At 41.7% G+C, this 12,472-nt stretch overlaps 4 protein-coding genes across 4 annotated transcripts; 1 reads left to right on the forward strand and 3 right to left on the reverse strand.

Annotated features, from left to right (window-relative positions):
* Nucleotides 1-2,228: 2,228 nt before the first annotated feature.
* Nucleotides 2,229-3,122, reverse strand: P170DRAFT_424371 (uncharacterized protein; the record flags this gene model as incomplete). Its single annotated transcript, XM_024847562.1, has 4 exons — nt 2,229-2,237; nt 2,401-2,475; nt 2,791-3,035; nt 3,086-3,122. 4 exons carry the CDS (start codon nt 3,120-3,122, stop codon nt 2,229-2,231), a joined length of 366 nt encoding a protein of 121 aa, XP_024705236.1.
* Nucleotides 3,123-4,640: 1,518 nt separating this feature from the next.
* On the forward strand, nt 4,641-6,093 carry P170DRAFT_404596 (NAD dependent epimerase/dehydratase). The gene is made up of 4 exons (XM_024846537.1): nt 4,641-4,859; nt 4,914-5,205; nt 5,269-5,864; nt 5,918-6,093. Exons 1-4 carry the CDS (start codon nt 4,816-4,818, stop codon nt 6,033-6,035), a joined length of 1,050 nt encoding a protein of 349 aa, XP_024705237.1. The 5' UTR covers nt 4,641-4,815; the 3' UTR covers nt 6,036-6,093.
* Nucleotides 6,094-7,124: 1,031 nt separating this feature from the next.
* P170DRAFT_133996 (lignocellulolytic auxiliary activity family 9 protein) lies at nt 7,125-8,571 on the reverse strand. Its single transcript, XM_024842433.1, has one exon. The coding sequence runs from the start codon at nt 8,316-8,318 to the stop codon at nt 7,341-7,343; it is 978 nt and encodes a 325-aa protein (XP_024705238.1). The 5' UTR covers nt 8,319-8,571; the 3' UTR covers nt 7,125-7,340.
* A 2,975-nt stretch (nt 8,572-11,546) lies between these two features.
* P170DRAFT_473515 (uncharacterized protein) lies at nt 11,547-11,791 on the reverse strand (the record flags this gene model as incomplete). Its single annotated transcript, XM_024853050.1, has 2 exons — nt 11,547-11,689; nt 11,746-11,791. The coding sequence occupies 2 exons, from the start codon at nt 11,789-11,791 to the stop codon at nt 11,547-11,549; spliced, it is 189 nt and encodes a 62-aa protein (XP_024705239.1).
* Nucleotides 11,792-12,472: the final 681 nt, after the last annotated feature.

Consider the following 12,472-nt stretch of genomic DNA (forward strand, 5'->3'; position numbering starts at 1 on the left):
TTTACTAATTAAGTCTTCTATTATATTATTACTTATTAATTTCTGTTTTTAATAATTAAATATATTTAGTTTAAATAAATATTAAAAATAATTCTAACCTCCTCAGATATTATAATTCTGAATTAAAAGTATATAAAAGATTAATTAATTAAATTTTTTATTATTTTTTATAAATTATTACTTAACTGTTTTCCCTCTGAAAAAAAAAATATTAATTATTATTAATTATTAGACTAGTCCTAATTAAAAGCCATTTATAACTATTATAGGGTATTTTATTATTTTTAATTTTAAATATTTTAAAATTTTCTTAGGATTTCTTTTTCTTTCTAGAGAATATACTAGATCTTATTTATTTAAAGTTATTTTTAAAGTTTTATATAAATATTAACTTTAATTACGAATTCTTAGGGTAATTATTAATAATATAAGTAATAACTAGACTATATTTTAATATTTATTTTAATAGCTTAAATTTTCTTTTAAAAGTAATAACTTTCTTCAGGAAATAATATTTAATCTTATTTTTTAAAAAAATCTTAAATCTTATTATTATTTTTCTTATCTAGTTTATATTATCTAGTTTTTAGTTAAAGTATTTTTATATAAGCTTAAAATCTAATTTTTAAATAATAAAGTTTACTATATTTAGTATAATAATAAATCTACACTTTAAGAATCTAATTTATTAAAGATTATAAAAAAGATATATATAAATCTAATTATAGTTTAATTATAATTAATTATAAGTTATTAGATTTAAAAAATGATATGGTATATTAATGTAAGTCCCTAATAATAAGAATAATTCTGTTTTCTTTAAATATATTTAATTAATAATACTAATATTATAAAAAAGAAAAATACTCTTCTTTTTTTTTTAATTATAAAATCTAATAAAATTTAACTTATTTAATATTTTATCAGGCCTACTATCTTTGTAAGTATATTAATAAATTTATTTAAAATAAAGATAATAATTTAATATTTTATTTTTTATTAACTTTATATAAATACCGCTACCTCAAGTATCTAATCTAACTTTTATATAAATTTTAGATATACATAACCTATCTTTCGGAATATAAAGGTATGATAATATATTTAGTATATAATATTTATAATTAATTATTTAATTATTTAATTATTTTAAAGATATAATATAATACTTATACTAAAAAATCTATTAATAAAAGTAATATATTTACTCTAGTTTATAGTCTGTATATAATAAACTTTTAACTTATTATATAAAGACTTATAACTTTTATAAATAAATTTATATAATTATAATAATTTTAAATCTAAGATATAAACTCTTTGTATTTAAAAAAGGATTATAGATTAAAAAATAAAACTAATAGGTTTTTTCTTATAAGTAGATATTTTAAAAAGTATTTATTTATTACCAGGCAAAGTATCTGTATTTAAAAACTATTTTAATTTAAGTAATAATTTTTAATAAATTAAAAAAAGCTTTTTTTTATTCTTATTAATATTATTTATTATTATTAAATATTTATACAGGCTTATTATTAAGCGAGCTTTATACTTATTTTAATAAATATAAGTATTTTTTATTTTTTTTTAAATATAAAAAATTTAATTATAATTTAATTTTATTTAGCCCTTTATCCAGAAAGTCTAAAATTTAATATTTTTAAATATTAATATATAAATTTTTTTTATTATCTAATTCTTTCTTTAATTACCCGGGACTTTTTTATAATCTTAATAAACAATATTAGTGTTAAGAATCTATTTAATAATACTTATAATATATATTATTATTAACGCTTATAATTATATTCTAAGATAATTAAGGCTATTATAATTTAAATATGTATAAATTAATTTAAAATTAATAAAAAGTTTTAGGTAGTAGTTAATAAGATTAATAAAGATTATAAATATTTTTATAAAAATTCTAAGAATATTTTAAATTTATATAATCTTTTAAAAAAATAAGACATTAATAATAAAAAGGATTTATTTAATTTAAATATAAATTTAAATAAAAATAATATCTTTTTAATTTATTAGGGATATTATATATAATTTATTTAAATAATTTTAAGATTATAGCATCTTTAATACCTAGTAAAAGACTGTGTTGAGTAAGAGTAATAATTTCTTTAGATTATTTTAGTTATTTATAAAATAAAAAACCTTAATAAGAATATAAATTAACTTCTTTTTTATTATTTAAATTAAACCATAGTTTAATTTTAAAATATCTATATATTATATTTATTTTTTATATATTTTTTTAAAAGTAATTACATGTAATGGATTAAGCAGATATTTCGGTGTAGTAAAATCTGTAGATCTGTAGAAAACAGTCCCCTGCGGATTTTTGCGGATTTTACCTTTAGAACCTGAACCCATTGCGGATCCTACCTCTAGGGACCGAATCCGCACCTCATAGGGTTCGGTGCGGTGCGGATGCGGGTTTTGCGGTCCCGAATGCCAACTCTAAATTAAAATAAGGTTCTGATTAAGCAAAATAATCAAGAACTGGGCTCATAACCTATAAGCGTGCTAGTGATAAAGTATATGTATTCCTATCTATAAGAATAAGATGTCCCTAGCTATGAAGAAGCCACTGTGGGCGGTACTAAGCTACATTAGGCAATAGAAGCGAGGGAGGAGCGCTGAGTACGATCAACAGGCTGCACTTCCTGCAACACCGAAGATGAAGCCTTCCGGAAATTTGTAGCAGTCGGTAGGACCGAAGTAATCTCGTGGAGGAAGAACAAGTTCGTTGGTAGGAACAGGCGTGGCACTGACAGTGGTTGAGTATAAACCAGTGGTCGTATAATCCTCAAGCTTGACCTGCTGCCAAAGGGAGGACCACGCCGCTTGGCCATAGGGGCCATTTGTGTCATTTGCCAAGATTTCTGTGTGATTGGGCAACCAGCTGCCCCATGTAGTGGTGGGTGGTATTTGAGGGAGTTTTTGGATAACATCGGAATATGCTGGGCCATACGTTTTGGTTGACGTTGGGCTCGGGACTGAGGTTGCATATCTTTGCTCTGTTAGACACTTGTTATGACGTAAGATTCTCACAGCAAATCATGCTCACCTAACAGTCTCATGTAGAGAGAAAGAAAAGGGTTCATAATAATATTCAGGTGAAGCTGTCGGCGCTGCGCACCCAGCTGTGAGGTGCAATTCCTGAGCGCGAGCCAATACAACTGAGAGACAGCTGCATGCCACCTGAAGCCTCATTTTGTATACCTGATCACTCTCAGAGATCCAACAAGTCACTTGAAAAGACGGAACTACTCCAGCGCTATCAATTGCTCAAGCCGCCTTATATAGGTTTCTGACCTCAAGAGTGAAGGCACTCATGGCCACCGCATTTGGCAGACACGGCTCAGGGCCAAGGACCAGTGGATATTGAATATGTTGGCAAACCTTAAGCGATTGGCGTTCATCAACTGTATTCCCCGTACTTCACAATCCTTGTGGCTGCATTCCCCAGATTCTTTCCCCATACTCCAGATATCCCCACCATATAAACGGAGTCTGTCCGAAGGAATTCTCCTTGGCAACCTAATTTCAGTTGATTACTGGCATTCAACGACTACTGATGCAGGTCTCTCCTCCAGAACCGATTGCGGAATATATATTCCTCGGGGTGAGTCTGTCCGAAGTGGATCGAGGTATCTGGTCCGGCCAAGGCGGAAATTATATTCCTCGCGATTTAAGGCCGCTCCATTTATGACATTACTCTCAAAGGCCAACGATGACTAGAGGATATGCAGCATAGAAGATTTCCTCGCTTCATCAATAGCATGCTTGTGGACCTTGATATAACACGGTGATGCAAGTATATTCTTTTCACCCTAGATCACAAATCTTACATTGACTTGGCGATGGACTTCCGGCGACGAATATAAGATAGGTAGCGGGATAGGCACACCTTCGAATGTGTTCTGAAGTCTGTTCGCCTGATCTTAGTCTCTAAATCGAACAACTGCTCCTGCATCACAAAGCCTTTGTAAATTTTTTGAGTGCCGAGCCACCAGCGTTAATTGTGTAACCGGTACGAGTTTGGCTAACTGGTTGACAACACTGGTCCCAAGACCACCTGAGGCTAGCAAGACGCCGATTCGAGCCATATCTTCAAGATCAATGGGACAGTAACTAGGAAGGATGTTCTTTGAGCATTCCCAGGCTGTCGAACCTAGGCGCTTTCTAATCAAACTGATTGATTAAGCATCAGTAGATCTATACTATATGCAATTTTTGGATTATTTCAATTAATCTGCCTAGAACCATGAGACCGACAGTAAATACGCCCCTCTTTGCTCTTGAGCTCTTCATGAACGTTGACAGTGAAGACCCACCGATGATGGGGACACCATCTTGGAGACATCGGCGGAATATAATTTCCGCTCGGCTCCCCTCCGCTAGCGGGCTTCACTGTTGATTTCTAATGCCTCGTAGAACCCCAGCCAATTATTAATTACCACTAAAAACACGTGGTTTCCAACTGTTGGTCAAAGCCGATGGTTAGAGACAGCCAAGAAATTTCAAGAAAGTAGGTGCTTTGAAATCATCACTGGAACGATGACTATATCGAAGGCTCTGTTTGTCAAGTCCCGCAAATAGGGTACCTATACAGTAGCTATCTTTCTTCCACTCAAGACACTAACAGAGTCCATCCACTCAATTCTCTACGTTTTCGCCTCTCATCCCCCCCCCACCAGAATAAGTGCACAATACCGACGTCTTTCAATCCATTTCTACCTGCTCTCCTCTGACAAACAAGCGTGTTGTCCAGTTTCGTACGGTGTACCCTATACCATGGACCCTTTGAAGATTCTACTCGTCGGAGCAACTGGTTTCATGTGAGTCGGCGTTAACAAGTCCACTTCTAAATCTACCGACTCTAACAATCACAGTGGTGGAACTATATTCCAAGAACTACAAGAATCGACCTTCGGACCGAACGCAAATATCCAACTCACCATCGCTGTCCGCCAACCATCACAAGCAGAAATATTCTCCAACAAAGGATTCGACACAGCCCTGATCTCTGGACTCGACGATGCCGACGGACTCGAGAACGCAGCGCGGGACCACGATATCGTGATCAACGCCGCGACTGGGCAGCACTTCGGCGCACCCAAAGCCCTACTCCGAGGACTGGGGAAAAGAAAAGAGCAGACTGGACGCGACTGTCACTTTATTCATGTGAGATACAAAGACCTTTCCCGAGCTTGATCATCATGTTGGCTAATAAGACCTGAAACCTAGCTATCCGGAACCACCAACATCGCCGTTCCAGCCATCACGCCGTCGCCCTACCAATTACAGACCTTCTCAGATGCAGACGACGACATATACGGCTATGAGAAATCTCGCATCGAAAAAGAGCCCTACGCCCAACGCGTTACAGACGTAGTCGTCATCGACGAAGGGCACCGATTCGCCTCAAAAACGTACATCATCATGCCGCCCACTGTATACGGGAACGGCACCGGCATGTTCAAGAAACAGTCCCACCAGATTCCCACGCTGATCCGAAGCGCCATAAAAGTCGGCTATTCTGAGTACATAGGCTCGGGAGAGGCAGAGCTAGGCCACGTGCATGTAACAGACCTCGCGCGACTGTTTGTGTTGCTAGTCGCGAAGGTAAGTGCGGGTGAGACGGCCCCTTCGGGGCAGCAGGGGATTTATTTTGCAAATACGGGGACGCACCGATGGGTTGATGTTGCGGGGGTCATTGCGAAGGTGGGGTTTGAATTAGGAGTTTTAAAATCAGCAGTTCCAAGATCGATCAGTTTGGAAGAAGGGGGGCAGAAATTTGCGGACGGGGATGTTGGATTTGCGGAGGCGTGCTTTGCATCCAAGTGGGTTTTATTGGTGATCATTTGTGGATGTTTGATTGCTGACTCTGTCATAGTTCGAGTTCCATCCCGCAAAAGGCCTTTACTTTGGGTTGGAAGCCTGTCAACACAGAAGCAGACTTTCAAGCTTCGATTAAAACGACGGTTGAGGAAGTATATCGTCGGGCGGTTTAGGGTTATGTATTGGTTGAGCGCCCGGTGGCCACAGAACCAACTATAGACATACTAAGACCCTTGAGTAAATACTATTGAGTATATGATATTGCATTAAGCCTTCCTAAAGTATAGCTGAGCCCTCGGGAGACGGTATGAAGATTCCTCCTACTTATGGTCTTCCCGCAAGGCGCAACTATGCGTCTAACCCTTAATTTTCTAAATATCTCCTATGCCTTCTATTTAGTGATAATGTAAGTTATCCTCATCAGTTGAAGCCAGAAAAACGGGCTTATATAATGCGGGCTTTTATCAAACCCGTCTAAAGCTATACATAAATCACCCAAACCATGCTCCCCAAGAGGCCAGAATCTCCCTGGCCCCAACCCATACCTTAATGCCTTCCAAGTATCATCTCCCTTCGCGGCCAGTAGCCGGAGCATGTATACCCTAACACACGCAAAAGTCCATGTTGGACTGACACCACATCAGATTACACCCTTTCATCCAAGACGAGGCCCCTGATGCAGAAGCGAGTAAGGTTAGCAACCACAATTGTCACACCGTAAAGTCAGTCGACAAATCAATCACTATATCGGACTCTTCTGAAATACCTGGTCGTTGCAGCCAGCAGGCAATCTATGGGCTTCAAAGGAGCTTAATCATGGTTCCGGAGTCTTCGGGAATAGCGGCCCCAGCGAGTTGTCTAAACCGTATTCTGCCGGCCCTTTGAAAATTGTCATCCAGGGGGTCGCAGGTTCTAGAAGTGTTTCCTATCATAGGCATTGGCTTATTGAGGAAGTAGCAAGCAACATAAGACACGTGGATTTCGTTTTCGATATTGAAGATATTGACGAGATCAGCCTTTACGGATACAACCTACTATATGTGACCGTCAGAGGCGCAATATTAAGACTGAGTTCGACCAGCGAAAGGTGCTAATATGTCGATATAGTGAATAAAGTGATAATGCTTCCTGCGCTGACCCCCCGCCATAAGAGTTATCTACCTTGGAGAGAGCACATCGACTTTAAATTGCCCATGCTGTTGGGGGTGTATTTGAAAAGAGAGAGAGTAAAAGAAAAGGCAAACGAATCGCCAGTTCAATGTGGACCAGCCATGAGCGAATATATTGAAAGCTAGTCTGACAACAGGCCGCACGAGTTATCCGAGCGATACAAAGATAGAGCCGAAGCAATCGACGGCAAATACCTCGAAAACGAAAGAAAAATGATAGAACCAAACCAAACTGCCCACACAGAGCACCCAACAGACTAGAGCCTGTTTGTCAAGTCCCCAATGAACGATTGATCGCAACTCTCAATGCTAAACACACTGGGAGTAGTAGAGGTTCCACGACCGGCAGGTAGTGCCGGACTCGCAAGAGCCTGACCCGGTCCATCCCTGGCCTCCACACTGATTATATTTCTTGATCGAACCGTTCGACGAGGAAGGAACAGACGGAGCCGCAGTCGGGGCCCGAGAGACGGTCGCGAGGGTTGTAGGAGCGAGAGACGAAGGGATGACGAACGCGGAGACAGGAGTGGCAGAGACGGAAGGAGTAACAGATGCATCAGAGCCGGCATCACCGCCGCCAGACCAGATAGCAGGGCCGGGAAGATCGTAAGACGTCGGGATGGGGTTGTAGATGTTGAAATGGATGTTCGCATCGTCGGGCTGATAGACTTCGGGGATCTTGACAACAGGGCTGGGAGAACCCGCACCGGAGCCAGTGACTTCGATCTGGGCGCAGGTGAAATAGAACTCGGAATTGCCGCTGAAGCCACGGTGAAGGCCGATATGCTCCACGCGCACAAGATACTGCCCGGCGGGGGTGTCCTTGGGGATGGTGAAGGATGCGGTATCCTTGTCCCAGGTGCACCAGTCCTCGTCCTTGAGACCGCCCGAAATATCATTGCAAACGCCCTCCTGGTAGACCTTGAACCAGTCGCCGGATCCGTCGTAGGTGGTGACGTCGCCCTCGGCCTTGGACATGTAGATTTGCAAAGGACCAGGGTGCTTCATGGTGGCTCCGAACCCGAGCTGGAAGCCGATCTCAGCACCAGGAGCGACTTGGTAGGTCTTGGTGCTAGCTGCAGAGTCCATGGACCCTTGGTTGCAGCGGAAGTCGTTGCTCAGAATGTCCGAGGCAAGGGTGGGCTGGTATCCGTTGCTGTTCTTGCGGATGTACTCATACTCTTGGGTGGCCTTGCCGTCAACAATCAGCTTGTTAAAGACATAGTGGCTAGAGACAAGGGGCCAGATGTTGGCAATCACGAAAAGAGAGGACGAAGACAGCTTCATTTTGAAAGCAAAAATCAAAAACTTCCAGTCAATGGAGTATAGAAAAGAAAAGAATGAAAGCGACTCTGTCAAGCTCAAGTACAAAGAGGGAGAAAAGAAACGAAAGGAGCGATGGTTTGTAATAGTCACTGTTCATTGATGATTGGGCTCTTATATAGTGGTAGAAAACCATATTTCATAATACTTTTCCAAGGGATTCCCTTGCTCAAGGTGAAACAAAAGTCAGAAATTCATTTTATTCAGGACCTCGTATGAGTGCCAAAGTCACCACCGTTTGAATGGAGCCCTGCCAAGCAAAGGTAAGCACGAAGAGGGGGGAGGAATTAGAAGCGACATGCCTCAAGATAGCCGGGGGTAGAATCTCGCTCGAGTACCTAGCGTAAGGAGGAATTCTTCTCCATTAAGCCCGGTGTGCCATCATTCCCCCCTTCGATCCTTGAGGCTTAATAGAACCCCTACACCGAATTCAACAAAGGTTGCCATGCGAAAGTAAAGATCGATATCAAGTCAGTTCATCCTCGCACACCGCAACCTGAAAGGGAATACTACTCGAAGAGCCGACTCTCCAGGCGACGTGGTTACTGAATTTGGGCTCACCAAATCCCGACGAAATATTCGAATATCTCCAGGGGACTCACATTTAGGCAAAAGTCCGACGGTGGCCAGTATCGCTGCTTAGCGCCGGTCTCACACTAGGGCTCCTTCACCTTCCAGGTGGGGCTTGCAGGGTCTATAAATAGTAAAACAGAAAGCAGTCAACCAGCCGCGATAGTTCCAGGAGTAAGAAGATCCCACTGTGAATCCTACACTAATCAATCTGCAACAATAGTCTCCATTTAACAAGAGCCATAGATACGCCCACCCAAGAGCCTGCAGCAACCACAACTTATACTACTGCTCGTTGTGGAGGCACGGTAAGATAGGGTTTCCGACTAGGGCCCACACAAGATCCGATTCACATTCTACCTTCTGCCATTCCAGTGGATCTGGTCTCATTTTTCATCTGTCACCGTTTTCCCTTGGTCATTTCCTCTTCTCTCTTTTGACATTCCACATGTCAAATTCTACCCACAGTGAATGTTCTCGGTTTTCTCTTGGCGTTGTTACGAAAGCCGAGTCCGTTGAGATACCTGTCAAGACTTAGGGGAGGAAATTGGAATTTTCAAGGTTGAAAAACCCATTAATGAAAAATCCCTGCATCCTAGAAAGAAAGAATGAGAAAAGAAAATGTTGTACCAACACCTCCTGGGCCCACGATAGTACTAGACCAGGGTTTGGATGGGTGTCAACGCTGGACTATTCTATCCCATTACGAAAAAGAAATAACTGACAATCTTTAGTAAATAAAACCAAAGTTTGAAATTTCATAAAATGGAATTTTATATCTCAAATGCCTCATATTGCCTATTTGACACTACGCCCTAAGGGAATAGACGAATAAAAATGGAGTGCGACATCCTTAGTCTAGGTCCACCGGGCCAGGATCTGAAACTGGGCGGCCAGACTCAAGGGAAGGGAAAATGACATCAAGGTTTCTCAATACTAGCGACGACCTTAAACGTGGTTTTCCCTCAGCCTTGAAAGAATAACACCAGAGCCAATAGCCCTAAGACTGCCGATACTTTCCGTAAACACACACAGTGTAGGCATCTTTCTTTTTGGTCAAACTAAAGCCTACGCACATATTGTACACCGTAGATTCTACCCTGAATCGAGAAACTGGGGCCGCCTTATGAGGTGATTGGCTGGGAAAATGGCTCTTATGGAGAACGGCCCACTCGTTCAGGGCAAAATTGGGCTCGCGTTTGTACTTTCGTGTTCACCAGGACTGTATGAGCCAGTAGGAGCTACACCGGAATTGAGCTATCAGGGGCTGGCTAAGGGTGTTTTCGAAAGCAGACAGGGCTCTCTTGGGGTCTTCGATTTATCCTCATCTTTACCCGGTAATACAAGTCAGGCTTGATGTTCCCTGATATCATGTTTTCCCGCGACGGTAGTCCCTAGTAGCACTGGCTAGTAGAGTTTCCGGGTACCTGCAACTTGCCGAGACGTACGAAATGAAAGGCCTGCATACTTGGTCCCATTTTGTCAAGTGAAGAAGGGGAAGAAGCAGACTATAGGTCAAGTCGAGAGGAAGGGGGCCTGGGATGGCAAATTCGGAATTACGGAGTTAGTTAACGAAAGCCAAGATCCTGATGTATTCGCTCGGCAGTTGGGGAGGTCTGCTCCTTGCCGAGAGCCTTATACCATTCGTTAATCTATTGGCCAAATCGGCAAGAATAAAGTTTGATAAGAGGCAGTCCTGCAGATGAAATTCTAGGCCTTGTGCAGGGGCCGTTAGGGTATAGAAGAGGTTAGCTGGTGCAAGCCAACTCTCTATCTATTTGTAACATACGAGTCAGAGTTATGGCATTACTAACGTGAAAAGGGATTTGCGCCCAGGGGCCAGACAAGACCCACTGTCGATGCCAATCCGTCGTTGGGTCTCAGGAAGGCCGAAGTAGCCACAACCTCGGCTCCCTCGTTTGCCTCCCCTCATGCCCTATACCACACAGAACATCTACGGAGTATTTACCTTTTCACACTAGCTTCATGATAATATTCTGTCACTCTACGCTTTCAGCGTGATTAATTTATCTCGCTGACAGCCGAGTTTCCATGGAGAATGTAAATAGGATCAGCTCCCGCTTTCATAGATCTCATATAGAGTGAGTCTCTGCTGCTGAGCATCCTCAAGGCATAGTAGGCGGCCACATTCTGCGGGTCGCGAATTTCAAAACACTTGTATGAGGGTTTTGTCAATTTGGAAGGCACTAGTCGTATTATACATTCTCCTTCAATTCGTAAAACAACGGATATACTACGCGGCATTAGCCCTGAACACTCCAAACCAGATATCGAGCTTGTACACGCGAAGCGAAAATCAAACAGGGTAGTCTTACTCATTCAGTTTGTGGTCAATACCCTATGCCAGTGAATTCAGTTCAAAATAGCTTCTGTCATGATCAGATGTCTAACTTGTCCGAGATTTCTAGGTCTTTTCTGGTCTGAATCGCAGTCTTCTGGGAAAATGGGGAAAGCCATCTTTTCCTCCTGAATTTTCTGTAGATTTCCAAATGGCCCCCATGCCTTGAATGAAGGATTAGGGGAATAACTATAATACAAAATGATGACTAACAGCCAACGGCATGGATACATGCTAGGCCATGTTCAATCCTTGCCCAACAGTTAAGCGCTCGGTGTACCAGTGACAGAAGGAGGACCACCGGAAGGAGGGCCACCGCCAACGCTACTGTTTTCATTCTCCACGCCGCCACCATAGGTGTAATAGGCAGCAGGGCTGAGCTCCTTGTTCGCGGTAGGGTCGATGGCTACGGAGATTCAGGCAAAGAGATCATCCCTGACGCTGTCGCTCAGCAGCACATACTCCATGAAAGGCTCAATGTCTTCGGCTTCACCCCCAAGAATACCATCTTTGGCGTTGGTAGTAAGCCCCTGAAACTAGACCTTCTGCGGGATGGGGTTAAAGAAGACTGTCAGGTTCAGCGCGGCGGAGAGAGATACTAACGTTGCGCCGCCGTCTGCATGCTGAATATGCTTCGATCGTCATTTGGCTTTATCAGCGAGGGAATTTAACTCAGACATCTTCTCTCGTTTACGTCCAAGTAAGAGATGTTTGAATGTGACTCCGGGCACGGTGTGCTCCCCTTGGCGAGGCTGATAGTAGTTCAGGGCTGGACAGTTAGAGGGATTATCACATGGAGCACTGATACGCAAGGTGGACCCCTTGGCACGCCAGTTTGCCTCTAGCGTACAAGGGTACAAAGTGGTCAGCATTTATCATCGGTGACTAAGTTACTAACGCCGGCAAGTTGGGGGTCGCCTTCGGGAATGCGGGGGGTGGAGCCTCTAGTGGGAACTACTAAAAGGTAGTCTTTCGGGTCAATCTCCGTGGCTCTGAAGATCCTGCTTTCTGTGGAAAGGGACAGCCTCGGCAAAATGGCAGACCCACCGGTGAAATCTCGACGCCGCCAGCGTCTCAATCTACGCTCCTTTGCTTCACTGTACTGCAGTCCTGTCTTGGATCCTCTGCACATCTTTCCTAGTAAAGATACTACGCAATGCTACTCCTTATCCTCAGAGCTGTGCCTTGT

This window comes from Aspergillus steynii (assembly GCF_002849105.1).
Source record: "Aspergillus steynii IBT 23096 chromosome Unknown P170scaffold_3, whole genome shotgun sequence".
Taxonomy (NCBI): Eukaryota; Fungi; Ascomycota; class Eurotiomycetes; order Eurotiales; family Aspergillaceae; genus Aspergillus; species Aspergillus steynii.

What these genes read in the sequence shown, in the direction of transcription:
- P170DRAFT_404596 (XM_024846537.1), top strand. Translation starts at nt 4,816, where the DNA reads ATGGACCCTTTGAAGATTCTACTCGTCGGAGCAACTGGTTTCAT. An exon ending in GTCGGAGCAACTGGTTTCAT is followed by an intron (nt 4,860 to 4,913) that starts GTGAGTCGGCGT and finishes TAACAATCACAG; the next exon opens with TGGTGGAACTATATTCCAAG. An exon ending in GCGACTGTCACTTTATTCAT is followed by an intron (nt 5,206 to 5,268) that starts GTGAGATACAAA and finishes CCTGAAACCTAG; the next exon opens with CTATCCGGAACCACCAACAT.
- P170DRAFT_133996 (XM_024842433.1), bottom strand. Translation starts at nt 8,318, where the DNA reads ATGAAGCTGTCTTCGTCCTCTCTTTTCGTGATTGCCAACATCTGGCCC.